Here is a 12,500-nt window from a genome sequence, read left to right on the forward strand (position 1 = left end):
CCTCTCTTTCTTCTGTCTGGGTGTGTCATTCACAGTCTTCCCTGCTCTTCTGTTTTTTTTTTTTATCGGATCAGTCTCAGCTCGCCGCCCTTGTCTCTCATGTGTTTGATCAAGGGTGGTTCGATCTCTCGCGCTCTAGCCCTCCCAATGAGAGGGGGAGGAAATGGGGGAGAAAAAGAGAGAAAGAGGGACTGAGACAGAGAGAGAAAGATGAACTGAGACAGAGAGAGAAAGATGAACTGAGACAGAGAGAGAAAGATGGACTGAGACAGAGACAGAAAGATGGACTGAGACAGAGACAGAAAGATGGACTGAGACAGAGACAGAAAGATGGACTGAGACAGAGACAGAAAGATGGACTGAGACAGAGAGAGAAAGATGGACTGAGACAGAGACAGAAAGATGGACTGAGACAGAGACAGAAAGATGGACTGAGACAGAGACAGAAAGATGGACTGAGACAGAGACAGAAAGATGGACTGAGACAGAGAGAGAAAGATGGACTGAGACAGAGACAGAAAGATGGCAAAAAGCACAGGGAATTACCCACCATCATAATGAGGCCTCAGTCCTCTGCTCATCCAGAGAGACCCCCACTCTCTCTATCTCGCTCGCTCGCTCTCTGTCTCTCTCCCTCCCACCAATCTGTCACAAGATCAGATGGATTGTGTTGACATGTGTAGGAGTTGTTAGTACTTGTGCAGAGAGAGAGGAGGGTAGGGGGAGACAGGGGTAGTGGGTACTCCGATTGAACGCCCCTTCTGTTAGAGACATGTCTCCTGCCAAAGTTTGGAAAGCTGGGTAATCCCCTGTTCATTTGCCACACTGGCTGGGTGAGTGCAGTGGTATGATGAATGCTGATGACAGGACTGTGCCCCATCTTGTAGCGAGTCACTTCCCAAGTAATCAGATTCAAACAGAGAGCCAAATGGCCTCCTCTCATTGACCAATGCTAATGTCCCAGAGCTTGTGGGAGTCGGAGTGACAGGGACAGGGAGGGACAGGGGGAAAGGCAGAAAGAAGGGACCAGAAAATCAGTGTAGTGTGCTGTGGTGGAGACAGAGGACATTATCGGTAGGGTAGTGTGTGTGTGCGTGCGTGCGTGCGTGCGTGTGTGTGTGTGTGTGTGTGTGTGTGTGTGTGTGTGTGTGTGTGTGTGTGTGTGTGTGTGTGTGTGTGTGTGTGTGTGTGTGTGTGTGTGTGTGTGTGTGAGAGAGAGAGTGTGTATGCGTTCACCACAGACAGACTGTGTGTGTGAGTTTCAGGCCGATGGAAATGTCTTTGGTTTTCACAGGCTGCTGTATTTGGAGTTAAGGTTCACAGGATGAATTAAGGCCAGTTATATTACTGGACTCTCACTCAGCAGCATACTTATTCTTCTGAGCACGCCCTAGTCAGGAAAGGTTATGCCATCATTTGAATTGCCCCAATTCTTTCACTTCACTTACCCAAGAGAAACCTCCATCTCATTTATGAATTAGACCTGTGGAGTTCCTTGTAATGTGCTCTGTGAAACACTATCTGAACATTCTCTGGTAGTTGAATACACTTCTCACATAGAATGGGTGCTGCAGTCTCTACTGAATCACAGTATATAGTATGTGCTGTTTTTAGATCAATGTTTTCTTGTAAATTAATATCAAAATCATATTGTTTTGTGAGGCATGATTTGATAATAAAGATAACAAATCATTACACACGCTTTATGTTTCTTTACTTTACAGACTAATCAGACCTTTGTGAAACATTAGATAAACATTAGATAAACATTAGGTAAACATTAGATAAACATTAGGTAAATGTACTCACAGCGTTCGATGCGGTCTTCTGGGCTTGATGACGTCTCGCGGTCGGACAATAAGCCTGACACTGCAAAAATCTTTTTCCCAGCGTCCTCAACTGCTTTGAGGGCGCTTGGGGACCTGGAGGGGATCTGTGCCCCAAAGTCATACTCTTTACCCTCAGCGTCCGTGTAGCGCAGGTGGGGAGAGGCGTCTGCATCCAGGCAGCCTTTGAGGCGCTTGGCTGGGGTGAAGGCAGACTGGTAGCCCCCTGCCCCGTCGCGGTCCTCTGGTGGGGAGGCGAAGGGTCGGAAGGCCCCCACCCCGCTGTGGTTCAGCATGCTGATGGGGGAGCAGTCCAGGTTTGGAGGGGCGAACTGGTGATGCAGGTGCAGCAGGGAGGAGGGGAAGTCCCGGTTGGGGAAGCCCCCGGGAACGGCTCCCTGACGGTGGTACATGGAGGCGAAGGTGTAGGAGCCGTTGTTGAAGGGCAGGTGCATGTCCTTCTCCCCCATGGAGACGGGCACGCCGAAGGGGCGGGGCTGCTGGCAGGGGATGGAGGCGTCGCGGCTGGCCTCGGCGGTGGAAGCCAGCACCATGAGGGCCGGGGATGCCAGAGGGTTAGGCAGGTAGGAGGACGACTCCATCTTGAATGCGGCCCGGTGCAGGTCCATCCTGGTACCTGGGGAGGGGGGTTCCTGGGCCCAGAGGAGGGGCTGAGAGAAGAAGGAGTGGGGCGGGGTGTCCGGGGTGCGGGAGGAGGCTCTGGACACGCAGGTCAGGGGAAGGTGGGTCCTCACGGAAGGGTCCAGTCTCACTGTGGGGTCATCCTCCTCAGGTCACCTTCTGTAACAGGACACATAAGAAGTGTCATTTTCATTCAGCACCAGCCATCAAACTATTTCAAACAACATGACAGAGCCTCTTTGAAGAAGAGTCACAAACTTTTCCTACGAGAGGGATCTGGGGTTGGATCAAGTCTATCTAAGCGGCTTATTTCTCCATCTCTCCATCTCTCCCTCCCCTGCCTGCAGCTGGACCAGAACCGTCTGTCACAGATAAGGGCAGCGCTCGTCAATCTGATAAGGCCGGGCCTGCTCATGTGAACACTCGTCCCGGGTCCCCAGGCTGCCTACTCCAATGGGATTGTGATAGTGATATCATATCAGGCTGCCATCTGCACAGCCAGAAAATTTGACTGAATGAATAAATTAGCTGCACTTCACCTCTTGACCTCTGGAGCAGTGAAACAGACTGAGACTCTCAGGAGGATTAGATGGTCAGATTGGACAAAGTGTGTGAGGTGATTTAATAATGAAACGCTGGCACAAAAAAAAAAAAAACGTTTCAAAGATTTTTATCCCAAAGGGCAATTTGAAGGTGGTCGTAAGTAAGGGTATAACATCAGCTCAAAAGTAGTGACCTCATCTATAACAACCCAAAACAAAGGGTATAACATCAGCTCAAAAGTAGTGACCTCATCTATAACAACCCAAAACAAAGGGTATAACATCAGCTCAAAAGTAGTGACCTCATCTATAACAACCCAAAACAAAGGGTATAACATCAGCTCAAAAGTAGTGACCTCATCTATAACAACCCAAAACAAAGGGTATAACATCAGCTCAAAAGTAGTGACCTCATCTATAACAACCCAAAACAAAGGGTATAACATCAGCTCAAAAGTAGTGACCTCATCTATAACAACCCAAAACAAAGGGTATAACATCAGCTCAAAAGTAGTGACCTCATCTATAACAACCCAAAACAAAGGGTATAACATCAGCTCAAAAGTAGTGTCCTCATCTATAACAACCCAAAACAAAGGGTATAACATCAGCTCAAAAGTAGTGACCTCATCTATAACAACCCAAAAGAAAAGGGTATAACATCAGCTCAAAAGTAGTGACCTCATCTATAACAACCCAAAACAAAGGGTATAACATCAGCTCAAAAGTAGTGACCTCATCTATAACAACCCAAAACAAAGGGTATAACATCAGCTCAAAAGTAGTGACCTCATCTATAACAACCCAAAACAAAGGGTATAACATCAGCTCAAAAGTAGTGACCTCATCTATAACAACCCAAAACAAAGGGTATAACATCAGCTCAAAAGTAGTGACCTCATCTATAACAACCCAAAACAAAGGGTATAACATCAGCTCAAAAGTAGTGACCTCTTCTATAACAACCCAAAACAAAGGGTATAACATCAGCTCAAAAGTAGTGACCTCATCTATAACAACCCAAAACAAAACTGAAGCTACATACAGGGTTTTATAAATCTACATTTGTATTAATATTCCATAGATGTACATTCATATCACACACAGAACACATTTAAGTTATGTTGATATGCTATCATAAAGTCACCATTGATTTATCTAAGTCCTCAAATGTTGAACCAATTCATGTGGATAAGGTCAAACCTGCAGCATGGTGTACATCCCCCTGTTGTATCTCTTCAAAGCCACGCAGAATATCTGCCCACATCAGGCTCTCCATGAGAATTAGCTGAGAAATCTTTTATAGATATCAGCTGTCCTGAACACCCATTCAAATTGATTTAAAACCTGATCTGAGCTTTGGCACATTGCACACACATGCAGCCTCCCTCAGAAAAAAAATCCCTTTGCATTATCACACAGTGCCTATGGGACCTGGTCAGAAGTAGTGCACTATATGGGGAATAGGGTGCCATTTGGGACGCACACTTGCAGTGTCAGGGGGATGTCTGTTGAAAATGGGTTATACTACAGCGCTCAGGTCTGGCCAGATGCCCAAGCATCACATTACACTCCGTCTTTCCCCCTAATCTATCCAGGAAAATAGCACCTTGAAAATGTACCAATAACTAAAGCCCCATTCATGCCTCCTTTCATCATAGTGTCTTTCCCTGAGTATCAGATCTCTACCCTGGGATAACCTCTAAAGTATGACTCCATGTAGGTGTTGATAGGCAGGTATTACAGTGATAAGTACCTGGATATTTCAATGTTATTATCATAACCATCAGCTCGCAGAGCCGTGGACTCAGAGTGAAACTGACAATCCAATAAAAGGACACAGGATATCCCCTTATGGCGAGAGCCGGCAAAAGCAGATGTAGGCTGAGTGTTGTACCAACGTGCTAATCATTTCTCTCTTCTCCGGCAGACGAGGGAGCAGAGCCGAGAGAAGAACCGAGCTGCCTGGTGCCGGAGCTACAGGAGCAAATCCTGTGCTCCCAGGGTACTTGAGTCAGCCCACGGGGCTGGAGCCTGACACACACCGACACACACACTCCCCTGCACCGCTCCACACCATGCCGAGCCGTCGGGAAACTGATACCGACGGGAGGTCTTGAGACGCTTCCATCTCATTACCACATGTTTGTCTTATAATATACTACGTCGTTTTAAATATGTGTATGATAAGACTGAGTAATAGAAGTTCAGCCAAAGTAGAAAATCAATGTCGGACGACAGATTGATCAAAAATGAGGATTTATTTTCACTAATGATGAACAATAGTTGTACTAACGCTGTAATAACATTGTAATAGCATTGTAATAACCTTGTAATTACCTATCATACATGTATAGTAGATGTCAGAATCTACTGAGAATAGCTCATAAATATAAATATACTGACAGGGTTCATCTGCATTTATAATAGAAATGTCATAGATATCATTTCCATGTTGTCATAATTTGATTACTACTGGTGCAGCTGTCAGTGAAATATTAAACACAACATATTATTTTAGTTGTAAGTGACAATGCTATGACATCTTGAGAAATTGCGATGTCAACAACAATGAAGTATAATATCATTCCTATCAGAAAGGCACTTGATGTAAAATAAGCTATAACCCTCCGATTAAGGTCAAAAGTTGGGATGTCAAACATAGTTTCCGTCTGGTTGTTTCAGGAGAGAAACGCAGATGAATCCAATTTACATATAAAAATGGACTGTCAACTATGACTGCTGGCCAAGAATAGGAGACCCAAGCGGCTTAAGTTTCCTTAGAGAGCGTCATTCAGACCACAGCTCCTGTGCTTTCCTTGTCTGTCAGTACATTTAGAGATTGTTGACAACCGTGAAAGTGCCACTCTTACATTTTATTACAGGACAGGGCCAGACGGTGTCATTCAACTACTCTGGGGAGGCAGAGAACACACACACAGACACAAACACACACACTTGTACACATAGGCACATTATCTATGTGGAAGACATATTTAGACGTTTTGCAAGTTGATGTTGTGGTCATTTGGTAGATGATTCAAACTTAGATCTCTCTGAATGTATATGAAGGGACACGGACACAGAGATCATCATTTACTTTTTAACACTATCCAAATAATATAATGACATTAAAATGAATTACTTCCTTTAATTCAAGACAAATGCACAGGACAAACCCAATTACAATCCGTTATTTAATCAATAAAAAAAATATCACTGTAACAGCACAGATCATTTAAAAAAATCACAAGTTCCAAAAGAAGTTGATTTCTCAAAATGTAAAAATAGTTTATCGATAATATAGGAACCAGACACATTTACATGTGCATATATAATACAGTAATAAATATAGTTTTAAAACTGCTCTACCAAAACTGGCAAACCTACGAAACATTAGAGGCGGTGTTTCTTCTCTCCTCATCTGCATGTGATTCTAATACACATAGTGAGAAGATGTTGGCACATCTCAGAGCAGCTAATTACACTGTATTTCACACAAACTAGCCAAACGTCCTTTTATAGGCACCGTAAAACAACTCAGGCTAAAGGGGACAAAACCTCTAGACATTATGGAAGATATTCTTTAATACAGGTGACAGTTAATGAGACGTCACTTAAAATGGTAAAACATGATCGTCTAGGTAAAAGTCAGATACATTTTAGCCGCCTGACACAGGGAATTTGGCATCAAATATTTGCCATTATGACACAAACAGTCAGAGTCAACTGTCTGTGTGGTGGAAGGGTTGGCTGGGTGTGTTTGTGTCGCACTGGACATCTCACTCAGTATTCTAGACAGATGGTTGTGGTTGATGTCCAGAGGACAGTCAATACTATTCAAATATAGTCATTCATGTCTGCCTCTGTGACTCTGTACACAACATAGCTCAAATGTTCCGTCTGAATCAAAATCAGGTGTACTCTTCAATATGAAATCTATACAGGGAGTTATTCAATACAATGTAGCAGCAGCAGCTGCTGTTGTACAAAATATGCTACAGTGCTGAGAAATAATGACACTTTGGCATATTCAGCTTCAAAATCAATAAGGATTGGACAAGATGTGCCACACTGCTCATATGGCAGTTCACTAACAACTAATACATTTTACTGGAGTGTACGACACAGAGTGGTGAATACTAATGAAATATCTAGCAATCAGTCTTTAAAAATATGAAGAAATCCTAGCACTCTCTTTCTTTTTGTTTATATTTTAACCATTGGCTCGGTGTGTGACCCACCCAAAGTGACATTCAGCTCTAACTTCCAAAAGGAGAATGGGATTTATTTTCCAAATAAGCCGCTAAAAGGAAAGTGAAACACATTGATTCATGGCAGACAAAATATTTTTGGGGTTTCCTGACCTGCCGAGGCTATTCATTTCAGGGGACGATGGACTGCTTGCCTCACACAACCCACCTGAGCCAACTAATTCCTCGCTAAGCCCAGATTATTTGCAAGGTGTCGTGTCTAGCTCCCAAAGCGCCAAAGCCAGCCGTGGAATACAAAGAGAACCCTCTTTCTCTCTCTGTCTCTCACCACTGACCATCTCACTCACTGAAGCAGTACAACCTATTTGTAGAGAGAGAGAGAGAGAGAGAGAGAGAGAGAGAGAGAGAGAGAGAGAGAGAGAGAGAGAGAGAGAGAGAGAGAGAGAGAGAGAGAGAGAGAGAGAGCGAGAGAGAGAGAGAGAGAGAGAGAGAGAGAGAGAGAGAGAGAGAGAGAGAGAGAGGGAGAGAGAGAGAGAGAGAGAGAGAGAGAGAGAGAGGGGGGAGAGGAGTGAGAGTTGTGTCGCTTTTCTCCTCTATGAGCCTCCACGCTCCCAGCTCCCGGCACTGGGTTTGGGCTGAGCCTGGGGACAGTGAGCCCTGGACTGGGCTGAGGAGTGAGGACACCACTGGCCTAGCTGGCAAGTCACTGGATGTTCAATAACAAACAGTGAGCAGCACAATGATAGCATGCCTCAAAGCCTTATGACAACTTGTTGGCCAGCTCAAAATGTAAAACACCACACACTAATTCAACCAACACAGCTGCTATTTACTACAGGAGCAGAGCCATGGGATATTGAAGGGAAGATGTGGTTGCTGTGGATGAAACTGACATTTAGAAGACTTCCAAGCAGTCTTTACACAAAGTAACTACACTTTCATAATCCAAGGGTATAGTATACTGTGCGTGTGTGTGTGTGTGTGTGCGTGTGTGCGTGTGTGTGTGTGTGTGTGTGTGTGTGTGTGTGTGTGTGTGTGTGTGTGTGTGTGTGTGTGTGTGTGTGCATCAATCAGTGTGTTTTTACTCCCAAGCCATGACAGTAGAAAGATAATAAGTAAACAAAGATATCTGTCTACAATTGATTGAAGCAAATGCACTGATAATGCCTTCTGGGAAGAAAATGTACTTATTTCTAAGCTCTTAAATTTTGGTCCAGATAATTGACAAATTGGGAAATCTGAGAAAGAAAATATCTGATAATTATATTGAACAAAACTCATCCAATTAGTCAATGCCTCTCGTGGAGTACTGCTGTGTACAATTCAGTCAAACCCTGAACTGTCTCCTGTTCTCAATGCCTCTCGTGGAGTACTGCTGTGTACAATTCAGTCAAACCCTGAACTGTCTCCTGTTCTCAATGCCTCTCGTGGAGTACTGCTGTGTACAATTCAGTCAAACCGTAACAAAAGGCCTGTGGAAATATCTGGAAATATACTACTAAATGGAAACAAGCAACATTCATCAAAACGGAACATTATTCAATATCATTTGCAGTTATTTTTCAATAAAATGCATTACTTTCAAATATCATAATAGTAATTTCCTACTCATGTGTACACTGTAAAAAGCAATAAAAGTAAAGGTTTTTTCAGATATAGGCCTAACCAGTGCCAGTGCTTCATCTCCCTGTCTTCATCTCCCTCAGATTTGTACCCTTCATTCAAAAAGCACTGGTGACAGAAAACATCTGAAAAGTGAATATAATATGGACATTAAGTCGCCTACAGACATAAACAGCATATAATTTCATCAAGACTGACCAAAATAGACTCCAAATCACAAGGAAAAAAATGTGTGAAAAAATGAAGGTTACTCAAAAAGAGATGCCGATATTTCTATGAAACGGACGACTGAAAACAATATCATACAAACAGGAAATAATAGAACGGATGTATTGTATGATTATTCAGATCGAATATTGCAATATGAAACGAATTAACCAATAGCCACAACAATTTTCTCAGCATTTTCCAGCCCCCGAGCACAACAAAGAAAACCAGACAACCTTATTTGAAACAACATTTCAAATATTTGCTCTGGCTAAAAAAAGCATTTTGAAACGCAAACAGTTCTAAATGACAGGGGAAGTGGTCAGACTAATGCAATTTGGGTGAAAATAAAACATGTTCGTTTGATTAAATTGACTAACCTACAATTATTCCAACTGATTAATAAATATTTTTTTAAACAAATGTAAAATGCACACAGTGAAACCGTGGGTGCATGGGCGATATATTTATCCTAAACCCTGTGTTCAAACACTTGTTATTTACCGACAGAGGTTCATTTTAATTACCATACCATGCCACCATCTGCATGACAAATGACCTTTCAGTCAAGTGTTTGTTGGCAAATCAAAATATAAACATGATAGGGACTGGTTGGAGGGGATGTGGTGGGCGGACCCTTCTGTTTTTAATAAAGAACGAATACATAGCCTCGATATTGAAAGAACTAATAGACCAAGCGTCATCAAGACGATGCGATAGAGTAATCCATAGTTCATTTACTCTCTATGTCATCTGAGTTTGTGTAAATCTGAATAAAACGGATGATCAGTAGCCTAGTAAGTAAATATATTATTATTATGTATATCATGACGTTAATAATTCCCTATTGATCAAATATGAAATATAGCCTACTTTTAGCAGCAAAATATTAGATTCTGTCTCTCCTTTCCCTCCCATTAGTGCAGCTTTCGAACCACACACAGAGAAGAAGACGCTCTCTCCAAATTGAGAACGGATAGTGTTTCATTCCGCCTGCTTGCTCTCCTCTCCAGTTTTTTTAATTCCACAACGCTCAAATCCAGATTAAAATAACTCTAGATATTGATTCGGGCACTGGAATCGACATACATTTTAGTTCAGTTCTCACTTTGCAAGAGGATCAATGGGAAGCAATAACAGCTGACATCGCTGCTGGGAGGGATAGAAAAGAAGGACTGGGGATACAAATCGAAACCTGACAAATAAATCATCTTTTACTTTTCTTCCGAGCTAGACTTTCTTTTTTACTGACTCTTCCCATGTAAAACAAACACAGAATAGCCAATCATTTGAATAATCTAAGGGAGAACTAATACCAAATGTGTTACATGTAGGTGATTAATTCACATAATTTTGCCGAATTAGCTGTAGGCCTGATTAGCCAAAAAAGAAGGATAAAATATATTTTTCCCAATGGAAATGTCCTTCTTCTCCACAAATTGTTGCGCTGTGAAAAGATCAGTCAGATATTCCACCTGCTCAACGCATTTAGAAGACCCAAAATATCCGTATTTGTCTGCACATACTTTAATATTTAAAATGTTATCATATAACTGGCATATCCTTTTAATTATGATGTATCAATTAGCCTACTAAGACCATACGCCAAAACGTAACTTTTTTTTTTACTTGTTGAAAACCTACCACGATTAGAGAAATAATCAGACGCGGAAATAATCCGAGAAATATGAGACGCATGTGAGAGAGCACCTTTAGGCCTATAGGCTACATATAACTTAATTTGTTAAATATATAATTCAAGTGAACATTGGGTAATAAAAAATAGGAAGTTTGAGACTATGCTGATAAACAATGCTGATAAATCATCTGAAGCGACGAAAGTGTGTTTTAGTGTTTTATCTATTTGTATTTATTTTATTTCTTATCTAGCCTAGGCCTAAATTAGGCAATAACCATTTGACAATTTCTGAATAATAGATTTCGTTTTTTTTCACGTAATGTTTGTGAAATAAGACTTTAAAGTTTTTCTTTCTTAAACAATAGGCTATAGTCAATTAGCTTACACACATATCAATTAGGCCAATATAATTTCATTAAAAATATGGAAACTTAAGTCTGCGTCGACTGGTGGATATGACGTCTACGACTCTAATCTTTCCAGTTGACAAACAAAATGGTTAATTGCAGCCCTCCGTTACAAAGGCTATAAATAAAATGATATGGCACGTAAACAGGCAATTTATAGAATTTTTGAAAGCAAACATTTAAGATGTTTATCACGGATGAAAAATAGAACACCGTTAAAAGACACAAGGCAACTTGCTAACAAAGTCTTTGTTCACTCGTTCATTCTATTTTAAAATGTAAACAATTATTCATTCTATCTATTGGGAAAAAAACGAATAGGCCTATCTAAAACTTTAGACTATAACATCATTGCACAATTATAAAATGTTTTATTAAATTCAATTAGTGAGTGAGATTTTACAAACACTGCTCATGAATGTTATAGGCTGTTTTCATTTTTTTCATCAACTGTGAATTAACCTCTTACTCTTACTCTTACTATACTTTGGAGCAACTAGTTTACAATCGTCGGTTGGCGGAAACCTTCCAGCTGTAATGGAAATTGTAGTGGTCCGTAGTAAACAGGTGTTTCCCTCTCCTTTCTATCGTGTCACTTTCAGACCACTTCTTGACTAGTTTAAGATTTTTCTTTCCGATGATAAAAGTGAACATAATTGATGGTTGTTACGCAACCTTAGTCAACAAGTAGGCTATTTGCTCTGTCTGTCTTTAAATATAGGCTATTCAAGTACGCTCACACACACATACACACAGAGAGAGCAAACTAGGCTACCAAGTCCAGAGAAAAGGCTAAATGTACACTATGCTTCACTTACACTTTTCCAAATACCTTAGTTTATTGTGTATGGGTGTTGTGCAGAAAATGTTATGACCACTGTTCAGTCATTAACTTAAAATACACATTTTTTTAGGGTTAAAAAATAATTAACGGCTACGAGATATAATCGGTATATTTAAAATAGTCACAGTCAAGTATGGTTACAAGCACCTTATTACACGGTTGCCTAATTGAGGTTTTACACAAAGACACCAAAACTTTCACTTTTAATCTGTGACGAGTGACATTTCTCCACCGCATTCTTTGGGTGACTAAAAGTAGTTCACGCGCATTAGATGGAACAATGTTGCAACTTCTTGGCCATGTCCCCCACTGTAAGCCATTATCCAGATAGTGGACGCAACTACTCAGAACTACTTATAGGCCTACCTCGATTTAAAGTAAAACTTCTGGTGTTATAGGTCGGCTATATGTCAGGTGATCCTTTCCACATGTGATGGATAGCCTATGCCGTTTCCGACCAAACCTGAACAGAGCGCTCAGGAGCGCAACGTTCAAAACATGAGGTAAAAGCTCAAACTCAAAAAGCTCAAAGAGGTCAAGTTTATCAGTTACCCTG

General features: G+C 41.4%; 1 protein-coding gene across 7 annotated transcripts in view; it reads right to left on the reverse strand.

Moving 5' to 3' along the window:
- The window catches only part of LOC112260475 (E3 ubiquitin-protein ligase RNF220), a 158,064-nt gene that overhangs the window by 144,858 nt on the left and 706 nt on the right, over positions 1–12,500 (reverse strand). For all 7 annotated transcript variants that reach the window (XM_024435617.2, XM_024435616.2, XM_024435615.2 and 4 more), the window contains exon 2: positions 1,810–2,627. In XM_024435617.2, coding sequence (XP_024291385.1) covers positions 1,810–2,455 — 646 coding nt within the window. In that variant the 5' untranslated portion in view covers positions 2,456–2,627. The remainder of the gene's footprint in view (positions 1–1,809; positions 2,628–12,500) is intronic.

This window comes from Oncorhynchus tshawytscha, linkage group LG10, assembly GCF_018296145.1.
Source record: "Oncorhynchus tshawytscha isolate Ot180627B linkage group LG10, Otsh_v2.0, whole genome shotgun sequence".
Classification (NCBI taxonomy): domain Eukaryota; kingdom Metazoa; phylum Chordata; class Actinopteri; order Salmoniformes; family Salmonidae; genus Oncorhynchus; species Oncorhynchus tshawytscha.